This window comes from Tauraco erythrolophus, chromosome 7 (genome assembly GCF_009769465.1).
Source record: "Tauraco erythrolophus isolate bTauEry1 chromosome 7, bTauEry1.pri, whole genome shotgun sequence".
Classification (NCBI taxonomy): Eukaryota; Metazoa; Chordata; class Aves; order Musophagiformes; family Musophagidae; genus Tauraco; species Tauraco erythrolophus.
Window position 1 is genome coordinate 18,242,051 of NC_141471.1, and position 26,056 is coordinate 18,268,106.

The window sequence follows — 26,056 nt, forward strand, 5'->3', positions numbered from 1 at the left end:
GTCTGTCTCTCTGCACATACGGTTTTTAACGGCGGCATCAACTTCACGAGGAGAACCTGAGAGCCTCTTGTTACAGCTGTAACAGAAGCCACCTGCTGTCAGCGCCGTGACATTCTAATAGCACCAGGAATTCATTAATCAAGATGAAAAAAACTGTGTTTTCACCAGATTTCCGTATTTCTTTGAAAATACTTGTGAGTTGTCTTCTTGTATTCTCCCTTCCCCACTTAGGGAATTTAAACAAGTTGAAAGAATCTAATAATTCAGAGCTATGTTTATTTCAAATTATAGCATCCACAGCATATTGCATTTGTCATTTGAGCACTCGGTTTGGTCGTTTCCTAAGGTGTTCATCTTTGATACTACTTGAGACCATGGGAGCAGCACTGGCAAGAGCAGCTCAGTGGACGGCTGCTGGTTCTGGAACTGGCACGCTCGAAATCACCCCTTTGAACGAATCTCTTTTAAATCAAATTATCAAGTTTGTGGAGGACTTCAGCACTAGACATCCTCAGGAAGCGGCATTTGTCTTCAGAGAGCCCCTTGAATGGAAAACGCAGTTGGGCTGTTCAGTATTTGGAGAGGATTATGAGATCAAGTAAGTCTGAATTGCGGTATGTTTTGAAATGTTGAAGGTGAACTATGAAGCAAAACTGTGCTCATTTAGCATAAATAAAGCCTCAGAGTGTTTGGGAGGCTGAAATGGGTGTAGTTTGAGACTATTCTATCTTGGTTGTGATACAGACCTGTTTAGTTAATGATTTATACAACTTGCACTGCCTATTCCTAAGACTTTTTACAACATGCATCTAACAGTGATTGACCCTGTGACTTCTCTTAGTGTTAGGAGTGGCTCCCGTGTGGTGGGTTGACCTTGGCTGGCTGCCAGGTGCCCACCAAAGCCACTCTGTCACTCCCCTTCCTCAACTGGACAGGAGGAGAAAAATACAACAAAAGGCTCATGGGTCAAGATAATGACAGGGATATCACTCACCTAGTACCATCACAGGCAAACCAGATTTGACTAACGGAAATTAATTTTATTTATTTCCAATAAAAAGTCAGAGTAGATTAATGAGAAATAAAACAAATCTTAAAACATCCTCCCCCACCCCTCCCTTCTTCCTGAGCTCAACTTCACTCCTGATTTGATCTCCTCCCCCACAGTGGCACAAGGGGACAGGGAATGAGGGTTGCGGTCAGTTCATTACGTGTTGTTTTTGATGCTCCTTCCTCCTCACACTCTCCCCCTGCTCTAGCATGGGATTGCTCCCACAAAAGACAGTCCTCCACAAATTTCTCCAGTGTGGGTCCTTTCCGTAGGATGCAGTCCTTCAGGAACAGACTGCTCCAGTGTGGGTCCTCCCCAGGGTCACCAGTCCTGCCAGTGAACCTACTCCGGCATGGGCTCCTCTCTCCATGGGTTCGCAGGTCTTGCCAGCAGCCTGCTTCAGCGTGGGCTCTCCACAGGGTCACAGCCTCCTTCAGGCACATCCACCTGCTGATCTGCAGTGAATAAATTGGTTTACCTGAGAAGTTTTCTGGCATACAGTTTAAAGAAATTCTATATGCTTTATCATGTAGAACTTGAATAACGTTTAAGATTCTTCTCTAAGATTTGTTGTTTATTGAAGTTCTTATTTTAAAGAGAAATAATTTAATTTTTCTAGTGAAGCAACTGTTCAGTCTGAAGCCAAAGGTAAAGATGGCCAACCATTGCTTCTCTTCACGGCATCAACTATCAGAGTTCGCAGTTTTGACCAGCTATCCCGTTTCCTACAAATTGCTATGGAAAGAAGGTTAAAGGAAGCACAGGCCTGCCTTGAAGGTTTCCTTTCTTCTTTTTTTTTCGTCTTTCCTCTCTCTTAAAAATTATGTCTTCTATACTGAGTAATACCCCAGCAATTGCAACAGACAGTAGGTTAAAATTTCTGAAAATGAATGTCTTATTGGAGGCTAATACCCATATTTTGTATGTTTGTAGTTTAATAGCCAAAGAAGAGCTTATAAGCTTAAGACATTCTTACCTGCACAGAGTTCACAGTGAGCACTTCCAGATCCTTCTCACAATGGCTTTTAGAATATAGGTACGATTACTTTTACTGTGTCATCTTCAAGTCCTAGATTTTCAAACTGACAAGGAAGACCCTTAATGTGCTAAACTGGATATCCTCCTCTCATTGGAGGTAAAAGAGATCAGTAATATGTTTTGGTAATATTGTTGAAATTGCATCTGCAATACTAAAATATAAATGGTCGTACTGGCTCAAAGTTCAGAGCCCTCTAATCCAGGGTCCTGTCACTGATAGGGATCAACCATGAATAATAGGAAAGAATAATATGGACAGAGTATCATGCAGAGACATTCACAGATGCATGGGACTTCATTTTCAGGAACAGGGCAAAATGTTTTTGTAAAACCCATTGACATGCAGTTATGTCATTGTTTACCAAAAAGAACAGCTGGCATAGCAGGGGAAGTAATGGTGCCATTGGGAATGCTGCTAGAAAACTTTAAAGATGTTTAACACTGAATCATATTTCCAAAATGATCAGTTTTCAGTGAGTTAAACCCATTGATTTCCTGTTTTGGTGGTCAGCCAGGCATATTTTCTGGAAAGGGGGCTCTTGATAAAAGGAAGTATTTAATATTCAACTCTTATTGGAATGAATCTTAGTCTTTGTTGTGAAAAGCAATTTTGTTTGTTATGAAAAGTCTGGTTTTGATCTTAATGTTTTCATGTGTTTAAAAGTGCATTTCAAATTGTAAGACGGATATGAAAGAGTACATCATACAGTAATATTTGATTAATAACTGTGCACATTTCCAAAGTTCTTAATGTCAATTAATAGTATCAAAATTATTCAGCAATTGAGATAAAAAGTGTTTGTCTTGCCTAACAATTTTTAACACAGTATTACATTATATGATTCTGTTTCATATTTACAGCTAACAGAGATCCTATAGTGAAAATTCTTGGTCCTGAATATGGGACTGTTGAAGGAGAAGATATGTCCATGTTGCATTTACTTGATAAATTGAAAAAAGTTGATGATCCTGAAACAGAGGTGAAAGTGAAAATCTTTCTTCTTCTTCATCAGCTGGATTTGCAACTGCTTAATAGTTCTTTGAAACAGATTTCACAGTAAGTGCATTTCAAATGGGAGCTGAGCATGTCAGCCAGTGCGTTTTTTTGTTTTATTGTTAAATCGGATTGGTTTCAACCCACAACATGTGCTCTTGGTGTGACATAAAGAAATTTATTGAAATAACTTTCACTGTTCACTAAGTTATTGAAAAAACATTTTTTTTTTCCTGAAGATTTTGCTGTAGGTGTGGCTATGCAAGTGTGTGCCTGCGAGTGTGGTTTTTTATTGCATATGTTTTGCGTTTTGGTAGCAAATTGAAGTCATTTGTACAAACAACAAAGTTAAAGTAAAATATTTTCAAGGAAATGTTTGTTTCTTCATGAAAGCATATTAAGTATTACGTTGAGTCTGTTTCGTAGTTACAAAGACTTCATATTAGCTGTGAAACTGAAATTTCACTAAACTAACAGATAAAATTAAGAAAAACAATGGAAAATATCCCATTTCCAGATTTTTGTTGCTGCTATTAAGACTCAATGTAAAAGAAAAAAAAATCATGTAATATTCTCTTTTAATTTCTCTGAGTACATCCTTCTGATGAATGCATTTTAGATCATTTTCTATTAATTGCAGAGACATAAGACTAAATCCAGCTGCTATAAATAATGAAGTGAATCTTCTCAAGAGTTTCTCTGGGAAAGGAGAAGATACAGTACTGGAATCAGTGGAATATACATCAGGTCCAGATCTGATCATGTATCACATTTATATATACCCTTATTAAAGTACTTCAATTCTGTGTGAAATTTGCTAAATTAATATCAGTAATAAATTTGAAGTGCTTATTTCTAGTTTAAATTTATAGAGTAAAATAAAAAGTATTTTCGGATGTGGAATGCTGTTCTTCAGCCTTTACTTACAGAAATAATCTCTGATTATATGAATGTCTTCAGTGGAAGTAGAGGAAGTGAACTGAGTCCCTGATCCTGAAAAGTGCTAAGCACAGTTGCAGTTCTTAGTTGGATTGGGCCATGGGTTGCAAGAGCTTTGCATGATTAATTCCTAACTCTGTGAATTCTTAAGAGTGAGGTATTGTTTTGGGAATTTGATTTGTATACATGTTATGTTAATCATCAAGCGTAACTATTAGAAAATACTTTTAAACTGGATAAAAATGCTAATGCTTATTGGTTACAGATTACCTGTTCTCTAATGGATGCCGAGCTCCTCCCTGGAGACAAGTACATGGAGAAATTTGCTATTTATTCATCAAACCACATGACACTGATCCTTTGTCTATCACTTGCAGCACAGCAGGAGTGTTTTTAAATGGAGTAAGTAATAATAAAGGATACAATGGAATAATGAATATTTTTATGTGCTAAAATCACAAACCAGTCAGGTTTAGGTTAGTGGTGTTGAGGCTGTAAGACCTGCAGAGCTAGTTTATTAGTACAGAAGGAGAAGACACAGTAATAAATGTATGCTAGTTTTCCCATATGTTTTGAGTGCTTTTTCTATAAGTTTTATGCTAGGAGTGTATTCTGTACTTTTAGCTAGCAGTGTTTGTTTAGTCTTTAAACGTGTCCTAACAGCCCTTCACACTGCTCCTGTTTAAAGGTACTGTGGGACTAGATGCCTTTCTAGGCCCTCATTGCTCTTGATCTGAGGTGTAATATTATTGTGTGTGGCTAATTTAGCTTGCTTTTGTCTTTTTATAAATGATAAGAAGTTTTTTCTCCTTTCAGTGGAAGCTTTTTAGAAATTATTTAACTATTTTCTTCTAATTTTCACTTCATTCTTTCCTTACAGGTAGTTTTTATTTAGGCATAGTAGTCCCTTACATGTGTTAAGCAGTGACCAGAGCTCTTACATTCTTTTTGAAGAGAGACTAATGTCCTCAGGCGTAACTCCGCAAACTCCACAAATCTCCTAAGAGTTAAAAAATGCAGAGAAATTTTGACATCACATTTTTAATGGATGAAGCTCATAGAGCTTAGGCTAGTCAGGTCACGTTATTTTCTGATCCTTTTAGACATCTGCCATACTGCACTGGAAGCTCATATTTACATGGTTGTTTGCCATAAGCCGTAAATTCTTTTTGGTGGAACTACACACAGTACAATTAACTGATAGTAATTACTTGCAGAATTCTACTTAAGATCCTAATCTGTTGGGATCCATGGCCATGATCCATGCATCTTTACAAAGCATGACTGAAGTCTGATGGACTCTGCTGAGCATGAGACTTCTGTACCTAATTCATTACAGTATGACCTCTGTGCTCTTTAGCACTATTTTATGATGCAGATTAAATTACCTGTGTAAGGCCATACTGTGAATAATTTTCAATTTATTCTTTTTTTAAGGGTCAGATAAAGGATAAAGATGACATTGACTATGACAGAAAAAGTGATGTATATAGAGATATTGTCACACTTTTAAGGGAGAGATCACCTAGATTTGTAGAAAATATGGCTAAACAGGTATGTATTTACTGCTATTGGGTGTGTATTCTACTTTGTACAAGCATACATTGTATATCGGTAAGAATTACTTTATAAACCTCATTGAACATTTCTGTTCTTTATCAAAGCTAAGTCTGTGATTAAATGAAGATTTTTTAAGACTCTAAAATGCATTTATTATTTTTCTTTGGATTTGTTTCAGTTTCTACTAAATATATTCCTTTTGTAAATAGCAAATAATACACTGTTTCATGTCTTTTCTATCATATCTTATTATGAGGTTCAATCCAACATATGAGGTTGGCTTCTAATTTTGCATAAACAGTTTTGCTTTTCTGCTGGTGTTATTCTTTATGGAGCACTGGAAAAGCTAAACAGGAAAATATGATATTCTTATGGAAAAGCTCAACTTTTTGTGACAATATTTTTCTGTGATGCAAACCACTTAAATTGTAATCATTCTTTGTAACCCAAATATTAATAATAGCCCAACTGTTTTATGAGAACCGCCTGATTTAAATATCAGAGCTGAGAGTTAAGCATCTGTCTTACACACTATTTGTTGCTTCAGCCACTGTAAAATACAAGTGTTTCAGCTTTTATTTAGAGCCCTATATTAACTAGAATCGCACAATGCCACTACAATTTTAGTTGTTTCATTATTCTTGATAAAACTCTTTTTTTCAGATTTCTAGTGTGGTTATAGCAGATTAATAACTTGGTGGTAAAATTCATTAGAGGCTAAAACCTGTCAAAAGTTTTATTGTGGTTATTTATATCCAATTTTAATTATTGCAAGAAGGAAGTCATTAACAGGGAAATTTTCTTATCCTTTAGATCTGCTTTTCTGGGATGTGGGGCTGATACTTATTTTTTTTAAGATATAAGTTTTTGACGGTTTTGAAAGAATAGAGCATTTCAAGTTGTATGCATGAATATAGTAGCTTATATTAACAGTTATGGAATTAAATTTGTAAGTTGTTCTGTTTGAAGTGCAGTAAGTGCCAAAATGTGTTGTATTTATCCCATAGGCAAGTGTTTTTTTAATGTCATATCTACATATTGGTTTACATTTCAGACATATGACAATACATTAATGTTTTTAGACATAGTTACTGGTTTAACATATTTTCAGAGTGATTTGGCTTCATTTCATGGTGATGAAAGGTAAAATATGGTAATATTTTAATAACTTTTTACAGTTCTATTCCTAAATGTTAATATAGATTAATGTTAATATTGATAATAGAGATAATATACCTTTCTTTACTGATTTTCTGCTCTTCTAAAGATACTGTAGCTGTTCAAGAAATGTGTACACTTAGTAAATAAGACTAAATAAATAGAATGTATCCTATTTTCCTTCAATTGTGATATAAATTCTTAGTATTCTCTAACTGTGTAAATAAGTTTATACTGAAGAGTATAAATCATACCATTTTAATGGTTTAGGAATATCTTATCACATTGCCTTGTTGAAGAGCTGGTTTAGTACATTCTACATTCTAGAACTAAAATTTAAATAAGTTAATATTGTAGAGCTGCAGAGTATTTGTATTTGAGGGAAAATTTTCTCTATTCTTGAACTCTGAAAAGCAGAGAAAAGCTGTATTTTCAAGGTTGCCTCCATGAAGTAAATTATGACTGGAAATAGTTTTGATTTATTTTCTGAGAAGAGGAGAGCTTCAAAAAGCTCATTACATACACATATATTGCAAAACCAATTAATTTTTGTAATGTCTTCTTGGCCTTGTTTAAGCTAACATTTAGAATTGCCTTGTTGGCATGTAGTGCTGTAGGAAACATGGTTTTTAACATGTGCTTAGCTGGTCAAACTGCAGCATCAATTCCCCTGTGATTTGTCTAGTTCGTCATGTGTTAAATTGTCTTGTCTAGAGTACATTTTCAGAATGAGAGAATTAGCATCAGTTAGTTTATGATTAGACAGTTGGATCACCAAGACTGGAACAGCCGATTCACATCAGGGACTAGTCGAAACAAACCCTACTGTGACATATCCTTGAAACTGCCTTGAATCAGATACATGAAGGAATGTCTTCACCTATCTGGTAGTGACAGCTGCAATAATAAGAAAAAGTAATGATCATATGCTGTCCTTCCTGCAAAAATTGAATATGTTCCAATAGAGAGTAAGAGTTGACAAAAGTCCTTTCTCTTCTGGATATTTTTGATCAGCCATGGTGCTAGACGCAGACAGCTGAAGGATTGGTAGGTGCCACTCAGCTCCATTCTTGTATGTCACTTGTTCAACAATGTTTTGTCCTGAGGGACAGAAGATGAAAAAACTGAAATGGAATGTGTTTATATTAATTCTAAACTATATCAAATTAAATTACTTGGAACCGAAGTCTAGCAGTTTATCATAGCCTATTTTCAGGTTTATGTCCATTATTTTTTGTGGGAACTTTTTGTAAATCCTTTATGCAGGGAAATAGTTTTTATATAAATTGTCCATTGAAAGCAGAATGACTTTGCAATTCTAGATCTTAAGACATTTGGAATTAGGTTCTATAAACGTGCTTGTGTCATAAACTGTTAACATATTAGAAATTGAACAACATCCAATATTCAAGTATGTTCAGGAAGTTCCAAATTTAGCTAGTTCATTTATTTCAAAACATTTAATTTGCACACAGTAACAGCTACTTTCCAGATTAATGTTTCATTCTTTTAAAGGCAGTCTGATTTTATGCTCATAATCTAATTCTACATTTAATACATACAATTTTTAAGCATCCAGGAATTGTGCTTACAGCTTATTGTTTTAATTTGCATTATTCGTATAGCAATATGACTGACAAACCATGTCTCCTCCTTTTACTAGGAATATACTTTTTTTAAAGAACCAACATATGAGAAGAATTGTCAGCGTATGGAAGTAGTTGATGCTAAGGTCTCTGGCCAGTCCCAGGACCTTTATGATTTTACAGAAGAGAATGTATGTGAGAAAGTAAAAAGTTCTGCAGCAAGGAGATCCATTGCCGAGAAGAAATTAGAACCATCTATGAAGTGGAAGAAAACTGGGCTCTCTGCTTCGCACAGATAAGTAGTTAACTTCATAATTGAGTTTTCCTGTTGATCTCTCTAAACTGTGCTAATGGTTGGACTACATGTTATAAGTTTGCGTAATGATCTTAAGTTAGGAGCAATAAACCAAAATTTACTCTATATGTTAATTTTTAAGAAGAGAGTACGGACTACCGAAAAGATTTCTGTTTTCTTCTGTCATGCAACAACTTTGATGACGTTACATCATTTCCACAGCAAGGCAGGAAAACATCTTGCAACTATCTGCAGTACTGGTCCTCCAGGATGGTGATAGTTTCTTATTTTTGGTGTAAAATGTCCTTTAAAGCAAGACAGAGTAGACAATTTAATCTAAACCACACTTGAGTGAGGCAAAAGATATGCAGGATAGAGCATAAGGGTGACTCTTATTTATACTACCAATTTTTAGTGATTTTATATTATGTGAGCCACTTTTCTAGTTCTGCTTAGCAACAGTCTTCACTAATGAGATTATCTCAGAGTTTGGACACCCAAAAATAGAGTATACCTATATTGGATATTTTTGGATTTGTCTTCTGAAATCAGAACGGAGTTCTGATTTCATATTTTCTGATTTTGTGTTAATGGAGGAAGAAGACTATCTGAAGGAAAGACTTTGCTTGCCATCCTACAAAAAAGTCAGTATCTTCTCAAGTCTGCCGATTTGACATGTTGCAAGAAAACTTTTAAGACATTTTGGATGGGACCTACCACCATCAGTTAAAGAAATGTGTTTTTCCAGGGACAAGAGCTTATCTTTTTGCACAACCATTGTTAGAGTCTAGATGTAGTGAAACTGACTGTAATCGTGAGTAGTATTCTCTTTTATTGTTGTGACTGTGATAGTATGAATAGCCCAGACTCGAAAGGACATTTTATTTTCACAGCGTTGTAAATTAGGGACAAAAAGCACCAGAGGTTGTGCCCAGTTAGGCCTAGGAGCTTTCTTGGAATATCAGGAAAGCAAGGGATGCCATCCAGAGGGATCTTGACAGGCTGGAGAGGTGGGCCTGTGAGAACCTCATGAAGTTCAACAAGACCAAGTGCAAGGTCCTGCACGTGGATCGGGGCAATCCCAAGCACAGGCTGGGTGGAGAATGGATTGAGAGCAGCCCTAAGGAAAAGGACTTGGGAGTGCTGGTGGATGAGAAGCTCGACATGAGCTGTCAATGTGCACTGGCAGCCCAGAAAGCCAACCGTATCCTGGGCTGTAACAAAAGGAGCGTGGCCAGCAGGTCGAGGGAGGTGATTCTCCCCCTCTACTCTGCTCTCGTGAGACCCCACCTGGAATTCTGTGTTCAGTTCTGGAGTCCCCAGCACAAGAAGGACATGGAGCTGCTGGAGCGGGTCCAGAGGAGGGCCACGAAGATGATCCGAGGGCTGGAGCACCTCTCCTATGAGGACAGGCTGAGAGAGTTGGGGCTGTTCAGCCTGGAGAAGAGAAGGCTCCGGGGTGATCTTATAGCAGCCTTCCAGTACTTAAAGGGGGCCTACAGGAAAGCTGGAGAGGGACTTTTTACAAGGGCGTGTAGTGATAGGACAAGGGGCAATGGATTTAAACTGAAAGAGGGGAGATTTCAATTAGCTAGAAGGAAGAAATTCTTCACTCTGAGGGTGATGAGGCACTGGAACAGGTTGCCCAGAGAAGTTGTAGATGCCCCATCCCTGAAAGTGTTCAAGGCCAGGTTGGATGAGGCTTTGGGCAACCTGGTGTAGTGGAGGGTTTCCCTGCCCATGGCAGGGGGGTTGGAACTAGATGATCTTTGAGGTCCCTCCCAACTCTCACCATTCTATGATTCTATGATATATTGTATTCAGCATGTTCAAAGCTATGGAACAGCTCAGTGTGTGGAAGCACTAGGCAGATTAGAACTCTTCTGCGTGGAAAAAAGATGTCTGGGGGACAATACGACAGATTGAAACAGTCATGACTGGAGACAGTAAATAGGGGACAGATAGTCACTGTCTGCTCTAATGCAAGAATAAAGGGCATAAAATGAAAATGAGCCAGCGACACCAGTTCAGAACAAAGGGAGAGATTTCTTCATGCAACACCTGACTAAGCTCTAAAATTCTTTGCTGCAGGATAGTAGACGCCATTTGTTTATGTGAGTTCAAAAAGCAACTAGTCACATTCATGGAGGAAAAATCCATCCAAAAGTGTTAATGCAAGGATGGTCAGAAGTGCCCTGAATCACAATTTGCTGAAAAATATTCTGGAAAAAAACTTTTTTTGTTCTTCTGTTGTTCTCCTGCTGTTACCTAGATAGCTGCTATTGGTCATGGTTGGAGTTGGTATCCTAGGACAGATGAACCTGTGGTCTAACTGTATATACTCATTGTTATTGTATCACATACAGGCCAGCATAATATAATTTTCTAATATTCTACTGTTTTATTAAAGCAAAATTAATCATGTAAGACACAGCATACTTTCTTCTTCATGTAGTTTATTGGGCAGATTCATAAGCTCATATGTACTGATAGTTGTCCAACCATAGCTTTTTGGTTCTATGTATATATAATAATTTTTTTTTAAAAATAAACCCAGATATTTTAGTGACAAGGCTGCAAAAAAAGATACTGAAGAAGGAAGAAGTAGTACTGTGTCTCTGAAGATCAAAAAGAAAGCCAGTGGCATTTCTTCTGAATCTGTTAAAATGCAGTCAGTTTCAAAATGGTATGGGCTACTTATTTTTCTCCTTCAGTTTTTTATTTTTATTTTCTGTATCTACAGTAATTATCACTATACTTAGTGTTTGATAATGTCAGTTATATTTTTCTAATTCTGTTATTAGGCAGTGTTGTTGTGCCTGTTTAAAATGTGCTTGTTCATATTAGTTTGTAGCTGTTTAAATTGAGCAATGCTGTTTATTTATTTTTAGTAAAACGTCAGGCAGGTTTGAAGAAGTTAGTGAAAGCTCTTCAGAGACTGAGGAAGATGAAGAACAGCCTGTACGTCATCAGGAAGGAAACACTGATTTGCCATCAGAATACTGGGAAATTCAGAAACTTGCAAAATATTTAAAGGTAAATTGGAAGCGTTGCTATATTTTATTTTTTAAAAAAGTGCTATTCTTTACCTTCTACATCTGAGGACACCAGACCAGCTCCTCATCCTTTTCACCTTTCATATATTTTTGAATAGCCCTGCTGTGTAGTATGTTCAAATCCTGGAACTGTGGACTTTCCTATCACACACTCGTTTCTCCTGCATTTTTTAATCTGCTGTTTTTGGCTTCTGTAGACCCTTGATTAAACCATCTGTTCAGTGTTCTTTAAAACTTAAGATGGTATAATTTCTTCATTAATTATTGGGTTTCTGTTTTGCTTTTTGGGTGAAACTTTCCAAGATATTTCTTTATGTGGATAATAACTTTCAAGAGTTTTTATTAAAACTGAATACTTGCCTAAAGTCTTTCATCAGCTATGATTAATGCGTGACTGAAGTAATTCTAACGTAGTCTTGTGTCTGGATAGATGCTGTTAGTGGGCGAAAAAATATATGATAAACAGGCATCTTCTAAAACAACAAAAAAGGTTCTCTACACAGACTTGTTGAAAATCTTTTGGAACTGATGAATATAGATGTTTGAATATGTATGTCTGAACCACGTGAAAAAGACGACAACCCAATACTGTTCTGGAAAACTCTAAACTAATTATGTTTTTCCCTCAGGAGAAATTCCTTTACAAGTTTGTACTGGAATTTATGTACCATAAGTTACTAGTAAAAGCACTGGTTTATTTGTTTGTTTGAGTACAGCTACAGAGTATACACATCCGACTGATAAAATGATGGTGCTGGCATTTGGTACAGCAGAATTACTTGTGAAGAATAAGCAAAGCTTTGGCTCCTTTCAGTCCTTTAACCATCGTATAACAGTAACTCAGTATTTTAAACAGTTTTCAGTACTTGTTCTCATTTCATGTATGTGGGACCTGTGCTAGTGGTTGTAGCCGAAGAGACACAGAAAAAGTGGATAACACAAGTCTTTCTACAATTCTTTACGCATTCTTTTCTGGCTTGGACCTCTGTATTGTTGTAATTTTGGAGATGTTTAAATCACCCTTTGTAAATGTAATCCAGTGTAACGTTCAGCATGTAACTTCCTCAGCTATCCTCTAATGCTAAACACACTATATATATATTTTGCCTGATACAATTGTTTCTATTTGCATGTAATTACAGTTCAAGGTGGTGTTTTCAAATCTTTCAGTCTACTAATAGCTTGCTTCTGTCAGTCCTGTGGACCACCTCTTGGTGCTTTTCTGAGAGCTCAGAGAAATAACTCTGCTACTTTTTTAGTAAAGACCTGAAGTCCTCATGAAGAGGATACTTGAAATTCATTACTGTTGACAAACTTCCAGAAATCTTTTCATTGGCCCATGAAATGGGATAAAGGGGATAAAGGGGACCACCCTCTTTATCAGCAAGGCATGTCTCTCCTGGTTACATAATTCTCAAACTCCCTTTCCTCTCTAGATCTTTTGTATAGTTATGTTTAGATTTTAGTATTGGATTTGATTCAATAGAGACAGATCTACATTTGGATTAAACCATTCTGAGTAAAGATTGAGAATGGCAAATAGGAAAATATATTTTTCCTGCTCCTCTGTTTTAGAAACGACTATATTTTGTTCCAACTGTCAACAAGCAAGATTACTTAATGGCTTAAAACTGGAAAAAGAAAGGGGAGCATTTTTGATTGAATTGTGAGTACCTGTTAAGAAGTGTTTGTAATACAAAATTCCATCATATGAAAAAGTTTTGTTATGAAAATTCAAATATATACTTATTTATGTATTCATGCATACCTGAGTCTCCCAATAGTTCTTTAAATTAGATATAAATTAAACAAAGTACTTGAAGATATACTTAAAATAGTGCTCTGTTGATGCTTACCTATGTAAAGCAAGAAATCCCTCATGTCAGGAAAGCTGAAAAGAGATACCTCAGTGCCATACCACAGACAGTGGTTGAAATTTTTTATTGATGGAGTGCTACTTTAGCTTGCACATGGAATTCATTTTAATTCAAGTATAAATACGGCACTTCTGGCCAGACTTAGGATATTTTTTGGCATTCTTGTTGTTCATGTAGGCAAGTGTTCATGACACATGCAACATAAGAGAAAATAAGTTTATGACTGCAATATTTAAGTATCTACAAGCATATTTATATAGAAGCATAGATTTCAGAGGGCTTGTGTGTCTTCAGACATTGTGTACAATGTTTGCACATCTTAAAAATTTCATAAAATGCCTTAAGTAGTCGACATTTGAGATGCCAACCTAGAAAATACAGTAATTTGTAGGTGCAACCATTTTTTGAATGTCTGCTAAAATAAATGTGAATCACAATTCAGCAAGACTCTATAAAAGATCAATTTGCAAACACAAAGCTTCCATAAAACCTGAAAGATACCTAGTTTTTATACCAATGTTAGATTGTCATTGAAACTTAAAAAGATGGTTGCTGCTTGTATAAAGCAAACTTGCCAGGTCCTGTGAATTGTGGCTGTAGGCTATGGGTTTGTATACCTCTTCATGGAGAGAAAGTTCCAGTGCAGAGGAAATTCCCTTCTGACTTTTTGCCCTTCTCCATTCTCCCTCCTTTCTGGGAAAGAGCAGCCATGTTGGAATTGCTCCACTGGGAAGCAGCTGCTTCTGTGGTCTGGCTCCTTGTCCTACCTTCAAGCTTCCCAGGGTTGTGAAACAGAAGTTAGAGCATGTGTGCGCTTGCCATGTCTCCCCATTGGCTTAAGAACGGGCACAGAAGATAGATCAGTGAGCTTGGTGATGGCGTTGTGTTAGGCATCTTTTAGGGCTAGAGTAGCTAAAACTGGAACTAAGTGCTCTGTTGATGTTTGTAACAGTGAGATTCACTCAGGAGAGCATGCTTCAAATTTCACATTATTTATTAAAGTAGTGCTTCTGAAGTATTAAATTTCTAGAGGAAGGACTACATTTTACATGTGAAAAATTTTAGGAATAGGGTGAGGGGGTCACATTTTACAATGATTTTTTTGCTAGAAATGGGGAACATCAGGTAGAAATGCAGAATCTTCTTTGTGGCAGAGCTGGGGCTGTTCACTGAAAAAAAAAAAGAGAAAAAAACCCACGATTAGAGCTGGGCACAATGCTTTGTGCTGCCTGCTGTTGAGCACTGATGATTGCCAGTTGTAAGATAAAACTGAGATGTTGAGACGTGAATTTGGGCTGGTGACTGCACCAGGAAAAACTCCAATCTCCAGAATAAGCCTTTAATCTTTAAACCTTTATGCTGCTCGGTTTTGGTTCCCCGAAGAGGTGTGATTTATATGGACACCTATGCCAGAGTGAGCTCTGGATAGATTTCTGCAGGACCATGTCAGTTACAGAACTCTTCCTTCAGTTTCTTACCTGGAAAGTCCTTCTACTTTTGGCTATATTTCAAGGGTACACTAGTGAAACCAGTCAGGTCTCACACCTCATGTAAAATATCCACTAATTTCATGTGTTTTGAATTACTGCAGTTCAAATGTCCTCATTCCCAGAACATAATTGTGTTTCTCTTCTAATTTGGAATCATAGGTGAACAAACTTTCTGTCTCTCCCCAGCTATTTGCATCTTCTGCCAGGTCCAGGAGCTGTAAAAAGGCTGCACAGGAGCCAGGGAGGATGTGCGCCAAGTATGGCCTTGAACACCAGCTTCCAGGTGCTTATGTGTGCTGGTGCTGTGTTGCAGTGGATGGCTGGGAAGGGAGGACATCTCCCACATGACTCAGTGAAATTTCATTGACTGGACAAGGAAAAGGTTGAAAGAACTGTAGGATACACTGGGTGTATTCACATCTGCCTCACAGCTGCATTTTGACAGGACCTTTGGAAGACTGTTGTGTTCAAGCAACATTTCTCTAGTTGGCAGGAGGCCACTCTGTATTTGTCTTACGTTACATAAAGATGGCAAACAGACCAGGGAGGCAGGAATGCACGGGAATATTCCTTCTGGTCTTTGCCTCTTCCGTTTTCTTTCTCTCCAGCTCCCTCTAAAAGTCCTCGCTTATTTCTAGGCAATTGGGTCAAGGAAATGAAAGTCTTAAGAGATCAAAGCTGTGGGTCTGGTTCTTACAGTGCATGTATTGCAGTGAGTGTTGGCTGGGCAAGACGTACCGCCCATCGCTTCTGCGCCTCCTTTGCAGTGTGAGGATCGCTGAGCCAGGAGCATGTACTGTGGCTGCTGCACTGCAGGCAGAGTTTATTTCCTCTTCTTGGGAAGCTCAAATTTATCAATTAGGGAAATACAGCTGTGTGTTCGCTTGCAGGTAGGAATAGTGGGTCCCCAGCTGAGCTCTTTGTATATGGAAGGCACTAGCATTCTTGAGGAAGAAAGGTACAGGGTAGGAATGCAGACAAGTCAAATAGACAGTGAAAAGATGCAGTGAGGCTCTGCCAGGAGCTAAGATGCAGGATCTGAAATGAGAGGTTCATGTAGATATTGTTGATAAACAGTATGGGATAGTTTTATTCCCCAGGAAAAGAGAGGGAGACTTCTGGAGGTTGGGATTTAGGGGTTTGGGGCAAACCAGAGTGCAGGAAATGTAGGAATGAGGACAAGGAAGGTCCAAGCTATTACAGAAACAGGGAGCCTGTTTCGGAACATTTGAGGAATGAATCTTAAACGTCAGTTGCGTGTGCCTGTGGAGTTCTTTTGCACTCTATATGCAAGCTTTGCAATGTGACATTTCTCTGCTTGGAGGGGAAGGAGGAGGCAGTCAACAACTGCTTGCACACTTCCCTACTATGCATTGATATAAAGTCATATCTTTGAATATCTGAAAAATAGATATCTTCCTTGTAAAACTTTGTGATAGAAAATACCCAGCGTTTCAAAATAAGTTATTGCTTTCTTGTGCAAATGAAAATTGTGTAGCAGTCTCAGCTCTCCTGTGGTTTAGCAGGTGGTATATACAGCAAGTCTTTTATATGAACCAGTTAGAAATTTGTGGCATTTGTGAAGACATTGATGTGGCTTGTAGATTTTTCTCCAAATTTGTTATAATGATATTGTTACAAATTATAAAGATTACACTAGTACTCATTATAAAAATTTAAATCAGCTTCGTAAACTATGCATGGATTAAGAAATTGATTGTATTTTGGGATTAGCAGAAAAGCTATCCTGTTTTATTCTAAAATGCGGAACCTCAAAAGAGACATGAACATATTAGCCTAAGGAATAAAATGAGTCTTTTAATACTAATTCGTTTAAATTGAAACTACACAAAAAATAATTTTAAATTTTGTAAGAGAAGAAAAAATAGTGTTAGTGTTACAGTATACCCACTAAAGTACCAATTGTTTGTTTACTTATATTACTCATTGTAATACTGCTCAAAAGTTTCGTGGTACTCATAGAAAAAGTCTAAAATCTCTGGTGTTCATGGATGTCCCTGAGAAACAAACTGCACAGAGAACTGCAAATACACATTCTGAGGAACTAACTCTCTGTTTCTTCACTCTGCTTCCATTTTCCCCGGAACAGTTACTGGTGGGTAGAACTTTACAACTATAGTTGGATACTTAGATTATTAACATAGAAGTTATTCATTTGGTCAGATACATAGCTAATTTAGATATTATTTTGTGTGCAAAATTATCAAATTTATCTGTAATCCTGAAATCTGGCCCTAGATATGGAATAGAGGCAAATATTATTATCTAACAGCAGGAGCAAAAATATCTCATCTGTGTAGGGAGCATACTGCATGTTATATTATTTTTCCCACAATCTGTGGATAAGTTAACTGTTTTTTCTTTATAATATCACATTAGCAAGACTTGCATTAGATTATATTTTAGCTATTAAATTCAAAATAAGCATGTATAAGTGGATAGAAAATAATTTCGTATATAAAATAATTTTTGCTGCTGTGTTTTCAGGACTGACCAACTTTTCAGATAATTTAGCTGACCTTATTAGTAGAGTGTCTAACAATAAATCTTTTCCTTTATCAAAGTATGTGATGGGGTAATACGAAGGAGCTTGTTCAACTGAACTGAAAGATCAAGATGAAAAATAAATATTGCTGTAGTTTGGCTAAGTGGTAGACTGTTATTTTTCAGAAAATACCAAATGTATGAGACATAATCATGTGCCACCTGCTAGTGTTTCTAGGCACATGTTTGGCTCACCTATCATAGCTCTCTCCTCAAAATACTGTTCAAACAATCATTCCTCATCAAAAGAGACATATGAAATTCATAACAGCCAGTTGATTTTTGGCCATTAACACCAACTCTGATTAATTTCAATGTGGTGGAGGTTTAATTAATGTTCTTAGAGTCACCCATTCGTAAGAGTTTTGTAGCTGATTAGATGAAAGACAAGATAGAAATAAAGAGAAAAAAAGAAAAAAAATTAGAATTCAACAAAAATGAGAAAGAAGAGATTGCATGTCAAAAATTAAAGGCTGAGGAAAAGAATGTAAAATAATTGATATTTGATTCTCAAATTGATTTGACTTACAGCTTTACAATCATGAAGTAGATAATCAAATGTTGGCTTTCTGAAAGAATTAGAACATGGTTGTGTCTGAAAGCTACCAATAGTTTCAAGAAGTGAGAATGGCATTCTTCACTGGTTTTAAGTGTTCCACATTGGATCTTGGCTCAATTTAATCACAGCTTACTATATACATAGTTATTTCAGAAGCATGCCTGTGCTTCAGGCATGTCTTCCTTAATATTTGTTTTTCCTGTGCTCTCACTAAGCTCAGTTTTAAATTTGTTTTATTTCTCCAGAGAACATTTTTCTCTTAGTTTTTCATAAACTATTGGTAAAATTTTGGTTTTCTTGCAGAATCTTTTTTGGCTGGTTTCAAATCACACTGGCTTTTCTGTCTGCACCATGCTTATGAAACTTCAGCAGTGTGCTAGCTCTCCAGTAGTCTATACAAGCACAGGTCCTTCCTAGTTCAACCTTGTTAATTTTTCTCCACAGATTTACTTCCACTGGCTTCTCAAATGAGTTGGATCCATAAAAATAAAATAGCTGTAATAAAATCAAGGCTTTTTTTCTCTTTGTGAGCCAGGGGCTATGCAAAATCAAAATTGCTTAGGCAGGTCTGACACTGTCACTCAAGGTCGGTAGTACATCTGTGTTATGGGCAGCATATGTCACATCTCCAAATCTGCAGTAAGGATTTACAAGTACCAATGTTAAATTAAAAAACAGTAGTGCTGTTTGTGCAGGTTATTTAAAAAAAAATAATCCTAGACCCTTTTCTCTTTCTCATCCAGTCCTCATTTCCTCTACTTTCTTTTTTTTTCCTGCATATTCTTTTAAAAAATATATATGCTTTATTTTCCTCAGATTAAGTGGCCAAAGGCAGGGAGGGGGCTGTATCCTTGTTCTAGATTGGGATTCATCTCACCTAGCTCTAAATGTAAACGTAGTAGATGTTTGTAGCTGAGCTGGGCATTCAAGGCTACCTCTATGATCAGTGGAAAAATAGGCACTTTTGGGATGTGATTCATCTGATGTTTTAAGCAAAGTGAGATGGATCATGTTTTCAACTTCTTTGCTGACTTATATCTCAATTAACAGGAACGTGGGATGGCTATAGATGACTTGGTTTTAATTATCAGGAATGTAGGATGGCTGTAGATAAGTGAATTTAGACAGATGACTCCCATTCCCACAGTCTTGTGCATTTGAAATCATCAGTGAGTGTAATGTGAAGAAGTCTTTTGAAGGCTTACTCTTGTTCCAGATTCTTTATGTATCTGGAAATAGGGATTTGCGTGCTTGCTGGCCTTTTTTCCTTGGAGTACTTTGTAAAGATCAGCATTTTTGGTATCTGTGTTAGAAACTAATTGGCAGTCTTCAGTTAATGAGAGAATTAATTGATGAGCATCTGCTAGATACCTGTGCTCTAACTTTGGCCTAACCAGCTTGGTGACTATGCTTGAGCTTTGTTTACATAGATGATAGGAGTATGATCAGCATCCTATAGGTTTGCCTTGCTTTGAGTTCTTTGGAAGGGTTTCAGTAGACCAGGCCTACTGGCTTTGCACAGCTATTCACCTTCTTGTCACCATATGTGGCACTGTCTTTGGAGCTTTTTAGGAAGTGGGCTGCAAAGTATCATTACATTTTTAGTATGGTTCTTCTGACACTATGCTGATGAACAGAGAGGTTATCTGGATTCTGGAGAAAGGCAAGAGTAAATAAACATCTGGAAGGAATTTTCAAGAATTAGCTGTCAAAAAAACCCAGCAACATGCAGAGATTTTGTGACAGTTCACTGAGATTGATGTTGTCTGAGCAATCAGAGAAGCAAAGTAAAAAATCCAGTAATTTCTTCACACGTGCAAAGGGCCGGATCTGCCTTCTAGTCACTAAAACATACATACGTTCTTTCTTTGAGGAATCATATGAATCTAAGTTACTCACTTACTGTTCTATGAGAAATAGCATTTTTGTTCTCTTTACCCAAGAATCAGTTTTAAGTTTATATCTTGGCCTTTTGAGTTACTTTGATCTATATTATCCCAGCTAGCTGTTCTCACCTATCTGTACCAGCACATAATACATCTGAGAGCTTGTTTGCTTGTTTGCTTGTTTTTCTTGCAAAACAAATTTGGCCATGTTTAGCAGTTTTCCTGAAAGAATTTTTTGTTCAGTTGGTATCTTTTAGCTAGTTGGTATCTTTTAGCAGGGAGATTGCACAGGCGGCATAAAGGGCATCTTTATGGGATGGGAGAGAATCGGGAGAGAAGCATAGCTCAAGGACACCATGAGTCCTAAATGTTCACTGCTCATGTCAAAGGGACATTTTGAAGGCCATTAAAGGATTACTGTAAGGTAAGTTTGTCTCAAGGGTTTGTGATTCATATGGCATCATGTATGGCTTCAGCCAGAGACTGAAGGCAGAAAGGGAGGAAAGGAAGGCAGATAAAGACTAACATCAAGTGAAAGCCTATATAAAATAAATATAAAAAAAATGTTTGCAGGTGACTGCAGGAGATAGCCCACTTTCAACAGGTCAGTATAGGACTGCAGCAGTTTTAGGTTGAATAAAGTTAGTCCTGAGTGCCATGGCCTGATTCCCTTAAACTTTATAAAAGGGCTCTTTGCTGGCCTTGCAGAGGTTTTCCAGTCTGCAGCCAGCCGTGCTCAGCACACAGAGCATCCATATACTTGTATAATATCAATCATCTCATGAAGAAATGTCTGAACATAACTACCTAGTCAGCATGCAAGGGGCATTGTTTTGTTTGTATAGACTCATGACAGCATAGGGTATTCAGGCTTGCCAACAATACAGGTATCCTACCAGCACTGAGTTCCTCTATGCCTTAAGAAGACACAAATGCTAAAGACTTAAGTGTGGTGCACACACTCATTGTATCCTGTCAGTGTCCATGATGATCCTCCAGGCTCTGGATTATTACAGAGAGGCTAATCTTTTTATACACATAGTTACTATCGCTTTAGAGCAGGCAGCAAGATGGACTATGAATATCTTCTTTAACCTCACAGTTGAAGACATTTTGTCAAGCTGAGTGGTATTAGCCATTAGCTCCTCAGGCAGGCTGAGTATATTTATGATGACGTTGCACACTGCCATTACAGTTACTGTGGCAATGGAGTTCCCACCCCAAAACGATTTGTTATTTGATGGTAGAAGTGACCATTTTTAGAGGGAGTTGTCTGACCTTTTGACCACAGATGTAGGCATGTAGAAAGCTGTGCATTTCAATACCAGAGAGCACTGAATGGAACAACTTTCCTATTGTGTGTGGCTTACAAAGTGTATAAGTCTCTGTTCTTCAGAGCAACCTCTTCTGAAAGCAAGGAGAGGGCAGGACAGTGACCAAGATTCAGTATGTCATGATCCAAACAAATGAGTGAGCAGTCTTCCTTCAGTTGGGGCTGAAGAAATGTGCGGCCTGTGTGGCACTTTCAAAAACACGGCCCCTATCATCAAGGATGCTGAGGTAAATCACCTGTTCAGGGACTCCTTCTGTGTTGGTTATAGTGGCAGCTGAAGGCAGTGTGCTGCTGGAGAGATAAGATGGTACCAAGAAGGGTGGCTTCTCTTATAGAGAATGGTGGAAGGTCATGGTTTATGTATTAAGTAAAGCAATTTGCGTGTGCTAAAAGGGCCTGTCATGGTGGGCAGAGGAAGTCTAGGATGGTTGCTAAAGTGGAGTTCATTCATGCTGGAATGTCATTGGGAGACTATGGTGTGAGTCGGAGAGAATCTAAGATACTCTGTAAATACAGTTACCTAAAGATACTTCACCAGATGAGCTGAAGTCTGGACTCCGTTATGGCTACCAAAGGTACTACAGGTGGCCTGTGGTAACTCAAAACTAAGCCAGAGCTAAAACTCAGAATGACCTCAGTGCTCACACATCCTCTTGAATGGTGACGTTTTGCAGTAACAGTAGTTTCTGATGGATCAATTAGGTTAAATCCCAATTAATATCTGTTGCAGTGATCTGATCTAGAAATCACAGTGGGATTGTGGGTTTGTTGTGCACATTACAATCATTTTATTTTTCTCTCTAAATTTATCTAGGATTGAAGACTGTGGTCCATTGTCTTCACAAAATTGTCCAGATGCAACTGGGGAACAAATACACTCCTAAACTGAAAATTTCACAAATGAAAAAAAGATAAACTTGCACTGTTAAGATATTATATATTACCTTGGCCAGGTTTTCTGTGGTTTTTGGGTCAGCATTTCACTTTTCTCCAAGTTTGAGGTTTGAGAAGTTACTGGGAAAAACATTCTACTACTTCTAGTCCAATGAAGTAGAAGTTCATTTGTTTGCACATGAACTACATTGACTCTTACTTCCTCTATAGTGGAATCCAATTACTCTGAATCAGGAAAGGAAAGCTAACAGAATGGATACATGTCTTGGGAGATTTTTCGAGAAGGAATCAACAGTTGCCTAACAAAACCTTGTGGTTCACTCAGAAAATAATAGCCTTATTCCTTTGTTTTGAAACTAATTTCTTTTCAATTTCATAAAGTGTGGTGACAATTTAAACTCACCGTGCCTGAGTCGTAATGTAGATGTCACTTCTGCCACTGTGAAGGGTCAGGTATTAATCTGCAGCTAAACTCCTGCAGCTTCTGTGCATGGTTTTAGTCCAATGTGAACGTTTTGGATTTGTGATTTTGTGATGCCTGTGATTTTCCACTGGCTTTAGTTATATTAATCTGTATGGTTTACATACTGCCAGCCTGTAGCCAAAGAACGCCAGAAGATTCAGGAAATGGGGCAGGGAATTATTCCATAACTCAGTTATACTTGTCCATAACTCATCTCTTAACAAGTTGCAGCTTGTATGTTTTATAAACTAAAATGAAAAATTGGAACTATTATTTAAACCAAAACAGAACAAATGTTTAGAGGTTCACTAGCACAGAAAAATTGCCTTGCTGAAGCATATTATAGATATTATACTGCAATACTCAGTCTTTCATTAAGTTTTATAAAAATTTGTTTAAATTTTAAAATATTTTCCAGCAGAAAATTACAAAATGGTATGTGATTTGAGAGAGTCAAATTCGCAGAAAGTAAAAAAGTCACAAAGTTGTAAATTAAGAACTCTGTTTTATACTTTACAAACTATTGTAACTTCCTTGTTGTATAAAACAAGGAAGATTGGGCTGAGATTCTACTTAAGCAATGTTTTTGTTCTAGGAATTTTTTCATTCCATTAATGAATTTTAATTAAATAATTTCTAATATAACGACAAAGCTTCCTATAATTTGACCTACTTGCTTTTCAATATCACGTAGTACTATTTTGTTTGTTTGATATTTTCTAAAAATGTATTGCCTTTGTATGTTAGGTCTTAATATTTTCAAGAATATTGTAATTGCCATTCAGATTATATATACTTATAATCAAAACTAGGGTATTATTTTACATAAGAATGACAAAACTGCCAACAAACTGCTGTTTTCTTTCCTGTTATTCAGTCACAGGCATACTGTCACAGGCATGCACATTAAGGTATGTCTCCAGAATTTATTTAATACAGTAAATGAAATGAACTTTTACTATGGCAAAATAATTTTCAGCCATAGGTCTAAACAGAAAAAAAAAAATCCTTGACATTGCCAAGCAAAGTAAAACAATATTTTGTTTTCTGGTTGCATTAAGTCATATTCACTCTAAATCCACATACAAATTAAATAATTTAATTAGAAAACTCTGAATAGATAGTATATTTATAGAGATGTTTGTGACCCAATTTTAATTTTATTTAATCTTACTTTCTCTCAGGAAACTGAAACGCACTGTAACTTTATTGTAATGTTTAGATTTTTCCATGCATATATGTGCATTTTGCTACATATTGGGCAACACATGTGGAATCATCTTCTTTACAGTCTTGTTAGTATTTTTATTGCTTGTACTCCAATAATGCCTTTAGGTTTCAGTTGAAAGTGGGGAATAAAGATACTGGAAAAAGGCGTCTGACCAGTAGCAGGCTGAAATTTTGTCAAAGGACTCAAGGCCCGCTGGTATCCTGAGTCCAGGTGTGGTGCCTTTCTCATAAAACTGTCCTTTCTGTAGTGCCAGTTGCGACAATTCCAAACTCTGATACAGATCCCTGCCGTAGGAAGTTTGGTCAAAGTGGCACAGTTATGCCACATACGATGTTGGAGCGTTCAGGCAAAAGGAACAGGATAATGCATGCCATAAAGTGAACTGTGCCAGGTTAGATATCCCATAAGTCTCCTGTACAGTCGCAGCTATCTGAAAAGATGATGTTTCTTTCTGCTGGCAGATCATCTGCAAAAACTTTAATGGTGTTTACCCTTTCCAGAAATGACTCTAGAGGAAATGTGTATCTTCCTTTCCTAGCCTACTGAACTGAAATCACAGTTTCAAAATTTAAAGCTTTGTATTCACTAGGGAGGGTTTTAATTAGGATGAGACATGTGATGCTGAAATCTTAAGCCTTTACATTTCATTATCTATTGTCTGTACCTATGATATTATTAGCTATTATGGATCAATCATCTTTTTTAAAGATGAGAAGGAAATATCTAATAAAAAACATTTAGTATTTACAAAATTTCTTCGTCATAAAAGTTCACCAAAAAAAAAAAAAAAAGAAAATAGGACTAGAGCAGAATTCCAGAAGTCATTTACTCCATCTGCTTGCCTCCAAAACAGCATCAATTCTTTGTGTGTATTCTGGACAAATATTTCTTTAACTTTTCTTTCCTATGATGGAGATTTCATAATTGCTGTGCACAATATATTCCAAAATATATATAGTATGAAAACATCTAAGTTATCTATGTCCTTAGCATAAGCAGAGTGTTTACTGTGTCATCATTGACATTAAGTATATGTTACTAAAGCATAATAAAGTTTTCTTCCTCTTGATTATTATGGAAGTATCAAACAAAATGATGGTTTCAACTTGTGTGTCCTTTAGTAGTTGCGTTTTGGTTTGTGTCCTTATATGCTTGTGTTATTTTATTTTCCTTCTTAGTTACCTGATCTCATTCTCACTTTGTATGCTTCCTGAATTTCAGTGAACTGTAAAGCTCACAATTTTGCCTGATTAATCTCTTTCTACACTTCCTGTTCTTCACACTCAATGAAATTTTTTTTTAAGGCACTGATGACTCTTCTGAACTTCCTCTTTCCTTCTTTCTTATTACATCATGCCTTCTGGTTTCCTGAATTTACATAACAATAATGGATGAATTTCTGACCTCCTGCTAGCTTTTATTTAATTGCTATTTGATACACTGCCATTTGAAAACATTATTGTACTTGTGCAATGTCCTGGACAACCAGCCTTCAAACTGCCCTGACTTATCTTTGGAATCAAGATGAGTTCAGCTGCTTTAGGAAGTAATGGCTGCAAAATAAGCACGAAGCCATCTTTGCTAGTTCTTTTCACTGTAGAGTTCATTTAACAAACATACAGAGAAATAAGTGAAATGCTTAAGAGTATTAAAATATGTCCCTATAGCTAATTTTGGTTTTCTAGAAATGTCTTGTGTCTTAAGAAGCCCTAGGATGACCTTAAATACTAATTTTAACAAATGTTAGCATCAGCAACTAAGTAGGTAGCTATTTTCTACCATTTCCTATTGTTGAGGAGCCACCATAACTTGAGGTCTTTGAGCAGTGGGGTGGGGGAGAGGCATACTGTATTTGAATGCATTTCTGCCAGAAGGTGTCAGAAGGTACTTGAATATTTCAGAAGCAGCGTCCAGCCTTCTGTGAGATCCTAAGGAAGAATTTCTGAAAGCTCAAGGATTTTTAAATGCAGAAAGATAGGACACTAAACAAGCCAGTGAAAAGAGGGCCTGGATGCAGCCAAAAGTCTGTGTCTTGCATCTTACTTTGCATTCAGAATGGACTAACCAATGCATACAGTCGT

The 26,056-nt window shown here is 36.9% G+C and overlaps 2 protein-coding genes across 2 annotated transcripts in view; both read left to right on the forward strand.

The window, feature by feature from the left end:
- Positions 1-374: 374 nt before the first annotated feature.
- LOC147528427 (outer dynein arm-docking complex subunit 2-like) lies at positions 375-16,054 on the forward strand. The gene is made up of 9 exons (XM_086614853.1): positions 375-598; positions 1,671-1,828; positions 2,951-3,146; positions 3,724-3,830; positions 4,288-4,424; positions 5,460-5,576; positions 6,637-6,725; positions 11,513-11,657; positions 15,935-16,054. Exons 1-9 carry the CDS (start codon positions 375-377, stop codon positions 16,052-16,054), a joined length of 1,293 nt encoding a protein of 430 aa, XP_086470979.1.
- Positions 11,520-26,056, forward strand: part of ODAD2 (outer dynein arm docking complex subunit 2) — an 80,047-nt gene continuing 65,510 nt past the window's right edge. The window contains exon 1 of the mRNA XM_086615037.1: positions 11,520-11,657. The gene's annotated coding sequence lies outside the window, so the exon portion shown is untranslated. The remainder of the gene's footprint in view (positions 11,658-26,056) is intronic.